At 47.1% G+C, this 15,687-nt stretch overlaps 1 protein-coding gene across 2 annotated transcripts in view; it reads right to left on the bottom strand.

The window, feature by feature from the left end:
• Window positions 1-8,370: 8,370 nt before the first annotated feature.
• SALL4 (spalt like transcription factor 4) overlaps window positions 8,371-15,687 on the bottom strand; it is a 23,290-nt gene continuing 15,973 nt past the window's right edge. The window contains exons 3-5 of one of the 2 annotated variants that reach the window (XM_008073453.1): window positions 15,460-15,687; window positions 14,017-14,297; window positions 8,371-8,790 (exon numbers count right to left, since the gene is read on the bottom strand). The exon at window positions 15,460-15,687 is cut by the window's right edge and continues 35 nt beyond it. In XM_008073453.1, coding sequence (XP_008071644.1) covers window positions 8,371-8,790; window positions 14,017-14,297; window positions 15,460-15,687 — 929 coding nt within the window. The remainder of the gene's footprint in view (window positions 8,791-14,016; window positions 14,298-15,459) is intronic. The other variant, XM_021706672.1, reaches the window with a different exon arrangement.

Here is a 15,687-nt window from a genome sequence, read left to right as displayed (position 1 = left end):
CGGAGCCCAGCAGGTCAAGGCTACGGTGGCCGGGAGCGTGCCACTGCACTCCAGTCTGGGTGACAGAGTGAGACTCCAACTAAAAAAAATAATAATAAAAATAAAAATCAATCTGTAGTTAAGAACCTCAAGAATGTAACCCCCCAGGAAGCCATCCATGGCCACTTGAAGCAGCCTTGTGCATGGTTACACCTCATGACAGGTCAAGCCGGGTGTGGTGCCTTTTCATGTTTGCTGTAATAGAGGGTAGAGCCACCAAGTACCCCCAGTGTCTAGGAGTCGGGGCAAGAGGAAAGAGCAGCAGGAGGACCCCAAATCAGAAGTGTGACTTGTCTCATGCCCTCAGAAACGTTCCACAAGAAAAGAAATGTCATGAGGAGTGGCTGCATTGCATTGGAGAGAAAACAGCATTCTCTGGCCAACAGACCTTGTGGACCCTACTCTCCGACTCTCTCTCCTACATCTAGAACGATGCTTGAGACAAAGTGTGGCACCCAGTCGGCACTCAGTAAATGCTTGTTCCTAGAGGAAGTGTAAACACTCTGACACATGGCATCAGGTAGGCCCCACCCTCTCCCATCTGCTCCCAGGCCTCTCCTCTCCGACCCTGCCCTCTTCAGGTCACACCCACACCCTCTCCTCCACTCTGTCCACACGGGGTGCCAGGGAGAACAAAGAGACAGGAAACATGAAACCTTAACCCAGGTAGTTCCCACAGCCGCTCTTCAAGAAATGTGAGCAGCTGTTTTTATCAAGCACCTAAGACAGGTTCCATGATGTACATTCCCAACAGCACAGCCACTTCAGCCCAAATGATCCGACCCATTGCACGGTGAAGACAGACACTCAGAATGGCCTGCGTGAAGCCGTGCGACTGGCAAGGCACAAGACTGGGCTCCGGGACCTGGTCTTTCATGCTTCAAAAAGCAGAAAAATGGCCTCCTGTGACTAAGGGAATCACAGTTATCAAGATACCAGGCGCCAACCCATCCTTATTCCCATTGTCTTCAAGCTCCAGTCAGCCCCTGGGGATGGTGCTGTCCTGGGCCGTCCTCGTCGGACTGCGCCAATTTCTAAAATATGAATATAGCCAGGCGTGGTGGTATGCGTCTGTAGTTCCAGCTACTTGGGAGGCTGAGGCGGAAGGATTGCCGGAGCCCAGCAGGTTGAGGCTATGGTGGCCGTGAGCATGCCACTGCACTCCACTCTGGGTGACAGTGAGACTCCAATTCAAAAAAAATAAAATATGGAATAACAATAATGGCTTCCTTCTCTGGGGCCCTATATAACTTCGCCCTCCTCCCAGTTGTGGAACTTGAGGCAAGCTGCAAACTCTGCTGGGTCTCAGTTTCCCTGTCTGTAAAATGGGAATAATGATGGTTCTGGCCTCAAAGGATTGTTGGAAAATTAAATGAGTTCATGCTATACATAAAGCAGTAGAAGTGTGCCTGTGTACAGTGGACGTGTTCTGCGGGGGTCATTGCAGCGTTGTCAGAAGGATTCAGTGCAATAATGAGAACTTGTAAAAACGCACATAGGAAAATTAGCCACACGTAGTGGCATACATCTGTGGTTCCAGCTACCTGGGAAGCTTAGGCAGAAGGATCGCCTGACTCCAGCAGGGCAGGTAGAGGCTGCAGTGGCCGTGAGCATGCCACTGCACTCCAGCCTGGGTGACAGAGTGAGATTCCTACTAAAAAAAAAAAAAAAAAAAAAAAAAGCATATAGAGCTAGATATGGTGGCCCACGCTTATAACAACAGCACTTTGGGATGCTGGGAGTTGAGAACAGAACAGCCTGGGCAACATAGCAAGACCCTGTCTCCTAGAGAAAAAAAAAAGCCAAGCATGGTGGCAAATGCCTGTAGATCCTAACCACTTGGGAAGGCTTGAGGCAGGATTACTTGAGCCCAGGAGTTTGAGGCTACAGTGAACTATGATGGTGCCACTGCACTCCAGACTAGGTGACAGAGCGAGATCTCATCTCTTAAAAATAATTTATTTTTTTTTTTAGATTAGAAAATAAAAATTGGCCGGGCTCGGTAGCTCAGCCTGAAATCCCGCGCTTTGGGAGGCCGAGGTGAGTGGATTGCCTGAGCCTGCGGGTTCGGGACCTGCCTGGGCAACTTGGCGAGACCTCATGTCTACAATAAATAAACTAGTTGGGCATGGTAGCGCGCGCCTGTACGTCCAGTTACTTGGAAGGCTGAGGCGGAAGGATCGCCGGAGCCCAGCAGGCCAAGGCTGTGGTGGTCGGAAGCGTGTTACTTCACTCCAGTCTGGGTGAGAGTGAGACTCCAAATCAAAAAAAAAAAAAAAAAAAAGAAAAGTTTATTTAGAAAGTAAATCAGAGAGAAAAGAGGAGATTCACCTCCCCAAAGTAGGGGAGAGGGCCAAAGTTTAAGAAAACATGGCCTGGCCATAGCTCAAAGAGCACATGACCACACCATAGCTTAGCAATGCAATGGCTGCAATGGCTGTGGCAATGGCACAAAAATAATTTAAAAAGCGGCCGGTCACAGTGGCGCAGTCTGTAATCACAGCACTTTGGGAGGCTGAGGAGAGAGGATTGCCTGAGTTCAGGGGTTTGAGACCAGCCTGGGCAACATGGTGAGATCTCATCTCTACAATAAATCAAAAAATTAGCCGGTCATGGTGATATGCACCTGTTGTTCCAGCTACTTGGAAGACTGAGGTGGAAGGATGCCTGAGCCCAGCAGGTCAAGGCTGCAGTGGCCATGAGTGTGCCACTACATTCCAGTCTGGGCGACAGAGTGAGACTCCGACTCAAAAAAAATAAAAATTAAAACAGCAGGCCAGGTATAGTGGCTCATGCCTGTAATCTCACAACTTTGGGAGGCCAAGGCAGGAAAATTTGCTAGAGTTCAAGAGTTCGAGACAAACCTGGGCAACATAGTGAGTCCTTGTGCCTACAAAAAATAAAAATGTTAGCCAGGCACGATGGCTTGTGCTCATAGTTTCAGCTACTTGGGAGGCTGAAGTCAGAGGATCACCTGAGCAGAGAGTGGAGGCTGTGGTGAGCTGTGGTCTGCCACTGTGCTCCAGCCTGACAGAATGAGACTCTAACACAAAGAAAAAATTAAGCACTTATTACCTACTACATGCAAATATTCGTCAAAGGTTGGCTATTACAACCCTTTTTTTTTTTTTTTTTTGAGTAGTCTGTCACCTAGGCAGGAGGGCACTGGCAAGCTCACGGACGCCCCAGCCTCGACCTGCTGGGCTCAAGCGATCCTGAGGCCAGTCTTCCAGGTAGCTGGAACTACAGGCGCACACTACCATGCCCAGCTTATTTTTTTATTTATTGTAGAGATGAGGTCTCACCAAGTTGCCCAGGCTGATCTTGAACCCATGGGCTGAGGCAATCCTCTCACCTCGGCCTCCCAAATTGCTGGGAATACAGGCTTCAGCCACCACGCCCGACCTTACAATTTTTACTGCTAACACTAAGAGTTTTATTATTTTTCCCTAATTCAAGAAGGAATGCCATATTATCTTTTTTGTCTTATTATTGTCAGTGACTGTCTCTGTAAAACAGATACCAGGTGGGTTTCTTAAATATAATTGTTAAATAACTCGAGTGGGGAAATCATGTCCCTTGGGTGACGCCCTCACTGAATTCGCTCTGAGTGAACACTCTAGGTATTGCCCAAGCAGTTCCCCACCTTGGCATTGTTGGTGGTTGGTCTGAATATGGGGATGGGGGGTGAGGGGTGGGGAGGCCTTTCTAGCATGGACATCCTCCTCTAGATGCCTGTGGCAGCCTCATGCCAATTATGACCACAAATGTTTTCAGACATTCTATAATGGCTCGGGGGGGGGGGGGGGAATATCGTTTCTGGCTGAAGAGTTCTTGGGCTAAAATGTGATGTTAAATCATTTTAAAACGTCTAACAAGACTGTCTTGAACACTTACCAATCCAATCTGCCTCTCAACACTTTTTTGGCTGAGTCTCACTCTATCACCCAGGGTGGAATGCAGTGGCATGCTCACGGCCACCATAGCCTCAACCTGCTGGACTCAAGCGATCCTTCTTACTCAGCCTTCCAAGTAGCTGGAATCACAGGCATGAGCCACCACACCTGGTTAACTTTTTTATTGTAAGAGACAAGGTCTCACCAAGTTGCCCAGGCTAGGCTCGAACCCACGATTTCAGGCAATCCTCTTGCCTCAGTCTCCCAAAGTGCTGGGATTACAGGTGTGAGCCACTGCACCCAACTCTCCCAACACTATTTTATTTTTTTGGAAACGAAGCATGCCCTAGATTAAGAACTTCCCACAAGCAACAATATCTAGCTAGGGTTTAATATTGTTTTTACCTCCAAAAAGTCTACTAGGAAAGTTAGGGAGAATATAGACAGAAGAGTTGATAATTCATTCAAGAGGTCTTCACTGTTTCAGGCATGGGCCATACAGTTAAGATAGATGCAGCCTGCTAGCAGAGAGATGATGTCCTACTAAAGGCTGTAAAATAACAGTCAGAGGCAAAACATTGGTGAACAGTCTGGCTTCCAGGTCCCCAGTGTCTTTCATTGTACTTCTGCTATTTCAGAACTCCATAATTGCAGAAAACTGATAGTCATGCAAATGACTTGGCCATACAAATGCAGATGAATCTTATCCAAGGAATGCAGTTACTGCCTATGGATATTGACCACGGTTTGCATGTTCTAAGTTCAACATTCCTGTTTGCCTGCATTTTGGGAGCTCAAAAACTCTCCCTCGAATCAGCTGTACATCAATGAATATTCTTTGACATATGTTCGTTTTATACTGGTATACCTTGTAGGTTTGATTACAGACAATAAGATAATTTTTATCTGAGGAAGGTGAATCCTTTTCATTATCAGGCCCAGAGACATTAAAATAAGACAGCGGTGATATCCTACCTACTCCCCCCTTTGAGTTACATATTCATCTTTTAAAATTTTTTTTATCCTTTTGAGTCACGGGCTCACTCTCACCCAGGCTGGAGTGCAGTGGCACCATCACAGTTCACCACATCCTCAACCTCCTGGGCGCAGGCGATCCTTCTGCCTCAGCCTCCCGAGTAGCTGGGACTACAGGCACGCACCACCATGCCTATCTAATTTCGTTTTTTTGTGAGACAAGGTCTCAACATGATGCCCAGGCTGGTCTCTAACTCCTAGGCTTAAGCAATCCCCCCAAAGTGCTGGAGTAACAGGCACAAGCCACCACGCCTGGCCATATTCATCTCCTGAAACCGCTATTGCCACGAGTAGCCATAAATTAACCTAATAATGCCACAACACATACTATAAAACCCACACCTTATGGCCTATCAGTGTATGGCCAATCACTAATCAAATGTCATTTCTATAAACCAACTTACCAGCCCACTCCCTGTCACCCTTTTTTGCCTTAAAAAACTTGCAGGTTAACAATGGCCACAGGATGCTCATATCCAAGGTGACTTGGGGCTGAGTCTTCCTTGCAACTAGCAGTTCTCATTCTGGCTCAGTCAACTTCTTAAATTTTATTTTGCACCCCAACTTCTTCCTTTTAGGTCAACACAGGCCACTGCAGTACATCAAGTCATATGAATAGCTCGGTTTCCCGGTGCATTTAAAAAGTTATGCAGGCTGGGAACGGTGGCTCATGCCTATAATCCTAGCATTTGGGGAGGCGGAGGTGAAGGATGGCTTGAGCCCAGGAGTTCAAGACCAGCCTACAGAACAAAAATTCAAAAAAATTAGCCAGGCGTGGGGGTGCAAGCCTGTAGTCCCAGTTTCCGGGAGGCTGAGGTTGAAGGCTTACCTGAGCTCAGAAGGTTAAGGCTGGTGGTGAGCTATGATCATGCCACTGCATTCCAGCCTGGGCAACAGAATGAGACCCCAACATACACACAAACTTGAAATATTGGAAGAATTACCAAAATGTGACATGAAACATACACGGGCTGTTGGAACACTGCCAACATACTTGCCCCAGCCAAGTTTCCATTTAAAACATGCAGCATCTTCAAAGTACAATAAATCAGCACAGAAAAAACAAGGAATGCCTGTATTTGCAGGAGTCATGGTTTTTCCTTTTTAAATCGTTTTCACAAGTTAGAAATAAAACAATTTAGAGTGGAAAATGCTACGTGAATAATAAACCAGGATAATGTGAGAATGTTTATTGTGCTGTTGTTACTCATTCTTACTTGATGAAATTAAAAGGTTAAGTAGTACATTCCTGCACTGTCTATACAGTTCACTTCTATTTCCTTGTCACTATTTATTATTATCTATTTATTTTCAAATAGAGATGAGCTCGCACTATGTTGCCCAGGCTGGTCTCAGATTCCTGGGCTGAAGCAGTCCTCCTGCCTTGGCCTCCCAAAGTGTTGGGACTGCAGGCGTGAGCCACTGCGTCCTGCCCCGCTTCTCTATTTTTAATGTTATTGCTGAACATGGTGATCTCTGACATTAGTGGCAGGAATTCATGAGGCTGAGGTGACAGGATTGCTGGAGCACAGGCTAGGCGCTCAAAACTGGACAACATAGAAAAACCCTATTCTCTGAAAACTGCAAAGTAAAAGAAAATAAATGCAGAACTTGCTGCTTCTTTTTTAACACATTTGCAGGGTTTTGTTCTTAATACCTCAATGGGGAGTTACACATTTATTTGAGCCCAACCCAGGATGTATATGTTTGACCCCAGGGACTAGAAAGAGGGTCAGCCTTCTCCAGTTCAGAGTAGAAAATACTAGAAAAACTTCCATACACGCCTGGATGGGAAAAAAAAACATTCAAATTTTATTTTCCAACAGACAGCATCAGCAGGTCCAGCTACAAGGGTTTCTCCGTAGATCATACATTCACAAGGCATCATTAGCTCAAAGTGAGAAAGCCACTGGGGTGTTCTCCATAACAATATCCACTTTCACAGTGTAAACAGGTACTAATAGTGTGTTCACTTACAGTTCCAGAAGGAAAGGCACAACTTGGCAAAAAACAAGTTTTGGGATCCGAAAGCCAGGTGCAATCACAAAGACACAAAACTTTGAGTCCACATCCCAATCAAGGCCTTCCACGTAGAGAAAAAGACTTCAGTGCCCAGAGTCTGGGTCTCTCTCCTCTCATTAAACCATGAGAGCAACGCTTCATTGTTTGCTCAACATTATGACATGTACAAAAAAAGATTACACAAAAAGAGATCACAGAAACAGCTCGAAGGCCCAGCTGTTCCCACTAAGACATCAACTCTTAGGTCTATGACAGGGTTTAGAAATACTTCCGCGGTCATTAACACAGGAAAATCGAGACTATGGCTACAAAAAAATAAAAAATAAATGAGGTAGATAAATTAAAGCTTTCACACCCAGGACTTGCCTGTTCCAACTTCGTAGTCTTCATGAAATACTCAGGGAAGGGAAAAAAAAAAAATTCTTCATCATGACTTAGCGTTAAGTCGCACCAAGAAGATTAAACCAAAAAACTCCCACGTGAACCTGTAGTGAGAACACGTCCTTCCTCGAGTTTCTTCTCTAGAACGAAAACCCAGTTCTTCAAGAGTGGGCACTGGCGAACTCGATGAAGTCCCCTGAGATTCCCCGCACAGATACCCACCTCTTCTGGCGTCCAGGAAGGTGAAGGCATCTCAGAAAGGTGAGGAGGTCACTGGCACTCTCTCGGGGCTCTGAACGGTATTTAAATAAGCAGCAACACACACTGACTCCCCAAGGACTGACCTGTCCTCCATTGAGGGCTTCCTACTTCAGGGTCTGAGGCTGAAGCAATGCTAATAGTTCGCTTTCTGTTGTTTTTTTGTTTAAAGTACATTCAAAAAAACAAACAAAAAGATGGAGGGTCAGGGGGCATATTAAACAGGTCCTTAAGCAGACGACAGACCTTATCCACGTACCCGCATACAGTTACCAAGGAAGCAGACAGTGCCCCCTCCCTCAATGAGACTAAATATCTGTCTATTCTGCTGTGTATCAGTAAATTCCGACGGTTCCACCTTCAAATAGGTCACAGTCTTTGGACAAAGTCACTTGAGGTTGTTCCGAGGTTCTCTATGTGTATAATCTGACACAAGTAACACAGCTACTTTGCAAGACCCGCTTTTTCCAAAACTGTAAAACAAAATAAAAATCGAGTCTGTATCTATTTTGGTATGAATTTCTTTTCTGATTTTTTTTTTTTTTGCAAAGCAGCATAGCAACAATCTTGATTGTATGACTGCCTGAGGCCCTGGTCACAACCCTCGTAAACATTATTTGCATATCAGTAAGAAAAAGAAAACAGGAGGAGACTGGTATTTTACCCTCCCCCCCAAAAAATGCAGATTCTAGAGACTTCGAGGTCTGCGTTTTCCTCTTCCACGCGAGTCACCCTGAACTTAGCTGACCGCGATCTTGTTTTCTTCCAGGAAGTGGGGGAACTGGTGTTTGGGAACACTGTCGGCGGCGCCCGGCTTCTCCACGTCGCTGCTGATCCCTGACTGGGAGCCATCCATCTTGGAGACGGTGGCGTTGCTCACCACGGAGCTGGCCCCCAGGGACACTGGGAGGGTGGGGATGCCACCGCTCTGGATCACAGAGATCTCATTGGTCTTCACAGCCAGACCACCGTTGAGCATGTTGGTGTACTGGCTCCATACAACAGGGTCCACATTCACCGAAGGCGCCAGGATCTCCTTGGGAAACATCTCTGAGACTCGCTTTCCGTCTGTCCCTAACAGAGCCATGGTGTTCTCGATGGCCAGCTTCCTGCCACGGCGAGCTGAGTTATTGCTCGCCCCATGTGTCATGTAGTGGACCTATGAAAACAGGACAGAAGGGTTTTCATCAACATAGAGATCTGCAGCCTAGACGGCAAGAACTTGTCTCTACAAAAACTAAATGAATAAAATAAAACACCAGGTGTTGGCAGTAATGGGAAACTGCCAGAAGAGGGGAGGGCACACCTCATCAACAAGGGTACCTGCATAATGACCATTTGTCCACCCAACCCTAAATTGTATCCCACATATTTAAAATTAAAAATTAAAAACAGGCCGGGCTCGGTGGCTCAGCCTGTAATCCCACCGCTTTGGGAGGCCGAGGTGAGTGGATTGCCTGAGCCCGTGGGTTCGAGACCCGCCTGGGCAACTTGGCGAGATCTCATCTCTACAATAAAAATCAAAAAATTAGCCGGGTGTGGTAGTTCCAGCTACTTGGAAGGCTAAGGCGGAAGGATCACCGGAGCCCAGCAGGTTGAGGCTGCAGTGGCGGGGAGCAGCCACTGCACTCCAGTCGGGTGAAGTGAGATTTCAACTTAGAAAAAAAGAAAATTAGCCAGGCGTGGTGGCTGAGGCAGAAGGATTGCCAGAGCCCAGGAGGTTGAGGCTGCAGTGAGCTATGATCATGCCACTGCACTCCAGCATGGGCGGCAGAGTGAGACCTTGACTCAAAAAAAAAAAAAAAGAGATTTGGCAGCTCATTGGCAAGCCAAAACCCATCTGCATATGGGTTTGATTCTACCCTGAATTTCTACCAAAATCAGAAATTTATACCAAAATAGATACAGACTCAATTTTTATTTTGTTTTACAGTTTTGGAAAAAATGAGTCTTGCAAAGTAGCTGTGTTACTTGTGACAGATTATACAGGTTAAATAATGTTTTAACATACAGCTGATTATCGATTTACAATGGGGTTATACCCCAACAAAGCTATCACAAGCTGAACATGCTGTTAGCCTAAAATGCATTCAATACATCGTAGCTGGCTGGGCACAGAGGCTCACCCTCAAAATCCCAGTACATTGGAAGACGGAGGCAGGAGGATCACTTGAACCCAGGAGTTAGGAGACCAGCCTGGGCAACACAGTGAGACCTAGCTGGTGTGGTGGTGTGCACCTGTAGTCCCAGCACTTTGGGAGGCTGAAGTGAGACGATTCTATTAGCCATCACACTGTGCCACTCCACTCCAGCCTGGGCGAGAGTGAGATCCTGACTCAAAAAAAAAAAAAAAAAAGAAACCAAACAACATCACAGCTTAGTGTAGCCTACAATAAATGCTCAGAACACTTACATTAGCCTACAGTTGGACAAAATCATCTAACACAAAACTTAAGGGATGAGGTCTTTTTATGTTGTCCAGGCTGGTCTCCAACTCCTGACTGACCTCAACCAGTTCTCCCACCTCAGTCCCCCCCAAGTAGCTAGGATTACATACGCAAGATCCAGCGCTGGCTTCAAGGCCTATTTTATAATAGAACATAGAATATCTCATGTAATTTACTGAATACTGTATTGAAAGTAAAAATCGAATGGTCGCACGGGTACTGAATGGGTTTTATTTTCATATCCTTGAAAGTCAAACTAGCCGGGCTCGGTGGCTCAGCCTGTAATCCCGCGCCTTTGGGAGGCTGAGGTGAGTGGATTGCCTGAGCCCGCGGGTTCGAGACCCGCCTGGGCAGCGAGAACTCATCTCTACAATAAAATCAAAAAATCAGCTGGGCATGGTAGCGCATGCCTGGAATTCCAGCTACTCGGAAGGCTGAGGCGGAAGGATCACCGGAGCCCAGCAGGTCGAGGCTGCGGTGGCCGGGAGCGGCCACTGCACTCCAGTCTGGATGACAGAGTGAGACTCCAACTCAAAAAAAAAAAAAAGAAAGTCAAACCACCCTAAGTCAAGGACCATCTCTGTATTTTAATTTAGAAACTAAGTTTCAAGGTCCAGCTCTGTGGCTCAGCCTGTAACCCCAGCACTTTGGGAGGCTGAGGGTGAGTGGATTGCCTGAGTCTGCAGGTTCGAGACCCACCCAGGCAACTTGGCGAGACCTTGTCTCTACAATAAGTCAAAAATCAGTTGGGCGTGGTAGTGCGCGCCTGTAGTTCTGGCTATTTGAAAGGCTGAGGCAGAAGGATCTCTGGAGCCCAGCAGATTGAGGCTGTGGTGGCCAAGAGCATGCCACTGCACTCCAGTCTGGGCAACACAGTGAAACGCCAACTCAAAAAAAAAAAAAAGAAATTAGGTTTCAAGCCGGGCGCAGTGGCTCAAGTCTGAAATCCCAGAACTTTGGGAGGCTGAGGCAAAAGGAATGCCTGAACTCAGGGTTCAAGACCAGCAACTTGGTGAGACCTCATCTCTAAAATAAATTTAAAAATAAGCTAGGTGTGGTAGCATGCGCCTATAGTTCCAGCTACTTGAAAGGCTGAGGCGGAAGGATCACCTGAGCCCAGCAGGTTGAGGTTATGGTGGCCATGAACGTGCCACTGCTCTCTAGCATGGGTGACAAAGTGAGATTCCAACTCAAAAAAATAAATAAATTAGGTTTCATGCCACGTGGCCACCATTCCCACCTAACACTGTAGGTGGGGGCTCATACCCCCCAAATGTCTCTGTCTCACCCCTCACATGTGAACTTATGTGACCATCTACTATGTCCTGGGCATTGTTCTAAGTGCTGAGGTTAATGTTTTTGAACATACAAACAGGTGTGCTAAAGACAGGTAAAAAAAACCCCACGAAAACTGCAGAACACAACTCGTACACTTGAGCACCAGCAGAATGGGAAAATCTCAACAAGGAGATTGTGACAATGTCAATATCCCATCTGTGCTATTAGACTCTGAGGCTACAGTGAGCTATGCTTGCACCACTGCACTCCAACCTGAGTGACAAAACGAAACTTTATCTCCTTAAAAAAAAAATTTTAAATGGTTAGGCAGTGGCTCATGCTTGTAATCCCAGCACTTTGGGAGGCCAAGGTGAGAGAGTTGCCTGAGCCCAGGAGTTCAAGGCCAGCCTGTGCAACTTGGCAACACCTCATCTCTACAATAAATAAAAAAATAAGCCAGGCGTAATAGCGCATGCCTATAGTTCCAGCTACTTGGAAGGTTGAGGCAGAAGGATTGCCTGATTTCCAGTAGGTCAAGGATGAGGTGGCCATGAGCATGTCACTGCACTCCAGCCTGGGTGACAGAGTGAGACTCCAACTCAAAACAAACAAACAAACAAAACATTTTCAAGTGGTGTTGTAACACCCTCCAGTGGTATTATACTAGACATGCCTAACTCATGATTTCATTTTAGCCAGCCAGTAAACAAAAACCAAGGTAGAGTGGTCAAAGTCTAGACACAGAGGCTAACCCACAAATGATCAACACTGTATTACAACATATGGCAAATATGTTCTGTGTTTCCAGGCTTTATTTTATACACCTATACTTAACTATTGTTCAAAGAAATCAGTCTCGGCCGTGCTCGGTGGCTCAGCCTATAATCCCAATACGTTGGGAGGCCGGGGCGAATGGATTGCCTGAGCCCGTGGGTTCAAGGCCAGTCAGGGAAATTTGGCAAGACCTCGGCTCTGCAATAAATCAAAAATTAGCTTGGCGTGGTAGCGCACACCTATAGTACTGGCTACTTGGAAGGCTGAAGTATAAGGACTGCTAAAGCCCAACAGGTCAACACTGGGGTGATGAAATTGGTCTCTCAACACCAGAGGAAAAACTGCCCGTGGTAGACTTCTTAGGAGACAGGAGCATAAAACAAACCATGTCCTGCCCTCAGATGCATCACTGGAAACACATCATCATCTTATGTGTCGCTAAGATTAGAAAAAACCACTACCCATAACAGTCACAATGCTCTCTTCCCCCAATCACTGTAAGAAGCAATCCAATTTGAAGTGGCATAATAAGAAAATGTACTGGGGTTTTTTTGAGTCAGAGTCTCACTCTGTCGCCCAGGCTGGAGTGCAGTGGCACGCTCATGCCCACCACAGCCTCAACCTTCTGGACTTAGGCGATCCTTCCTGCTGGACTCAGGCGATCCTTCTTCCTCAACCTTCCAAGTAGCTGGAACTACAAGCATGCGCCACCATGCCCAGTTAATTTTTTTATTTTAGAAACAAGGTCTTGCCAAGTTGCCCAGGCTGGTCTCAAACCCCTGGACTCAGGCAATCCTATCACCTATGTCTCCCAAAGTGTTGAGGTTACATGTGTGAACCACCACGCCTGACAAAAAAAATATACTTCTTAAACAAATATTTCACTGACCAGGCTCTGTGGCTCAGCCTATAATCCCAGCACTTTGAGAGGCTAAGGCGAGTGGACTGCCTGTGGGTTCAAGATCAGCCCGGGCAACTTGGCAAGACCCTGTCTCTACAACTAAAAAAAAAAAATTAGCCGGATGTGGTAGCACATGCCTGTAGCTCTGGCTACTTGGAAGGCTGAGGCGGAAGGATCACAGAGCCCAGAAGGTCGAAGCTAGGGTGGCCTTGAATGTGCCACTGCACTCCAGCCTGGGCAACAGAGTGAGACTCCGACTCAAAAAAAAAAAAAAAAATTATCAAGCCAGGCATGGTGACTCATGCCCATAATCCCAGCACTTCAGGAGGTAGAGGCAAGAGCTTTGCCTGAGCTCAGAGGTTCGAGACCAGCCAGGGCAAAATGGCAAAACCTCATCTCTACAATAAATCAAAAAATAATTAGCCAGGCGTGGTAGTGTGCGCCTGTATTTCCAGCTACTTAGAAGACTGAGGCAGAAGGCTCACCTGAGCCTAGCAGGTGGAGGTTGTGGTGGCCATGAGCATGCCACGCCTGTAATCCCAGTACTTTGGGAGGCCAAGGCAGAGGAATCCCTTGAGCCCAGGGGTTTGCGACCAGCCTGGGCAACACAGCGAGACCCCATCTCTACAAAAATAAATAAATAAATAAGCAAATATATTAGCTAGGAGTGATGGCACACATCTGTAGTCCCAGCTACTCAGGAGGCTGGAGTGGGAGGATAACTTGTGGTCAAGGCTGTGGTGAGCCGTGATCGTGCCACTGTACTCCAGCCTGGTCAACAGAATGTGGGCCCAACTCAAAAGCCTGGTCAACAGAGTGTGAGCCCAACTCAAAAAACAAACAAAACAAAACAAAAAAAAAAACCAAGAGCCAAGTCTGAGATGTGACCATACATCCCATCTGTCCTTGAGGAAGAATTCCTTGTGGATCACCTCAATAAACAGATGTGCCAACACCCACCCTCCCCACCCTGCTGAAAACCCACCTTCAAGTTGCCTTTGGTGGTAAAAGCTCTACCACAGATGTTGCACACAAAAGGCTTCTCCCCAGTGTGTGTCCGCTCATGAATCTGAAGCGCACTAGCAGATGAGAAGTTCTTCCCACACCGCGTGCATCCGTGCTGCTTGGCCTGTCTGCGGGGCTGGGCCGCCAGCAACGGCGTCAGTCCCGGGGACAGGGCTGAGGGTCCCAGAAACGTGCCGGGAACTTCCACTTTGACATAGGCTGGCTGGGCTCGGAGGAAGGGTGACGGGAGACCGCTCCGACCTAGTTCAGAGGAAAAGAAACCCAGATCTTTACCACCCATCATTCATCCATTTCAGATACAAAGGAGCACATCAAGGACCACTGTTAGGGACTACTGCCCGCTAGGCTGAGAGCATGGAGAGGCCATACAGGAAATAAGCACCTCTAAGGCAGCTTCTTTTGAACTGTGTGCCTGCACAAAGAATAGCCTCCGACAACTAGAAAAGTTATACTACTGCTTTCTGGGTCTATAGGAAGGTATGGGCAACACATGAACACAAAAGGAATTCAAGTTCAAATGTCTGCATACGAAGCTACCTTTAAAGTAGGCCCAGACAGCATCTGCCTTTTATTCTATGCTACAGAGTTTCTGTTTTACCACTCACAAAGTCAACAGGCACCTTAGTATATACACGGGCATGTAAAATGGGCTCGTCTTTCCTTCCCACCGAGAGCGATTAACTTGTTTTTATTCTACTTATTTATTGACTTTAGAGCCTTACTCTGTCGCCCAGGCTGAAGTGCAGTGGCACCATCGTGGCTCACCGCAGCCTAGGCCGCAGGTGATCCTCCTGCCTCAGCCTCTCGAGTAACTGGGACAATAGATGTACACACCACCGTGCCTGGTCAATTTTTAGAAATTTTTTGTAGAGGCTATTTTTAAATTTTTTTCATAGAGACAAGGTCTCACTGTGCTGCCCAGGCTGGTCTCGAATTTCTGGCCTCAAGTGATCCTTCTGCCTTGGTCTCCCAAAGTGCCGGGATTACAGGCGTGAGCCACTGTGCCTGCCCCAAGAGTGATTAATTTGTGAACATTACATTAGGGAGTAGGACCCCAGAATCAAGAAACTAGGCTTATTTCAGTGGCCAAAAAGCAGTGCCCACTTCCTCAAACTTCTATTGAAACGTATTTAACATGATGTCCCCATGGGGCTTCAAGACAAACCATAAAAAGTATGCTGTCCATACCCAATCCACATTAACCACCGTAAGCAAAAAGCGTGTTCATTACCAGGATAGAAGTGGTCGTTATCTCCCTCTACCCAGAAGTACAGAAAAGCTAACTGCCCCCAGAGATGGGGCTGCTTCAGATCTCTCTCCGTTTGCCAAGTTCAACCCAGGTTCCTTTGTGATGACCTGGAGCCCAAAACGGACATAAGGTAAATCCAAAGCTCTATATCACCTTCCATCTCAGTGCGGCTGTTCTCGGAGCTCTCGGCTCTGCCCCCGGCCTCGGGAGACTTGGACTTGATGCTTTCCGCCTGGCTATTGGCCGGGGACACTGCCTGGAAGGACGCGCTTTCCATGGCATCTGGGCTCCGGCTCTGACACTCCTGGTCTCCCACCAGCGAGGACGAGTCGTTGGTCAGACCGTCGCTCTCCACCGAGCCGTTCTCACGGCTGCTCGGGC

The sequence above is a fragment of the Carlito syrichta genome, unplaced genomic scaffold (genome assembly GCF_000164805.1).
Source record: "Carlito syrichta isolate Samal-C Ts95f unplaced genomic scaffold, Tarsius_syrichta-2.0.1 Scaffold315848, whole genome shotgun sequence".
Lineage (NCBI taxonomy): Eukaryota > Metazoa > Chordata > Mammalia > Primates > Tarsiidae > Carlito > Carlito syrichta.
The sequence above is the reverse complement of the archived record's forward strand: the minus strand, read 5'-3'. Positions and strand labels throughout refer to the sequence as shown.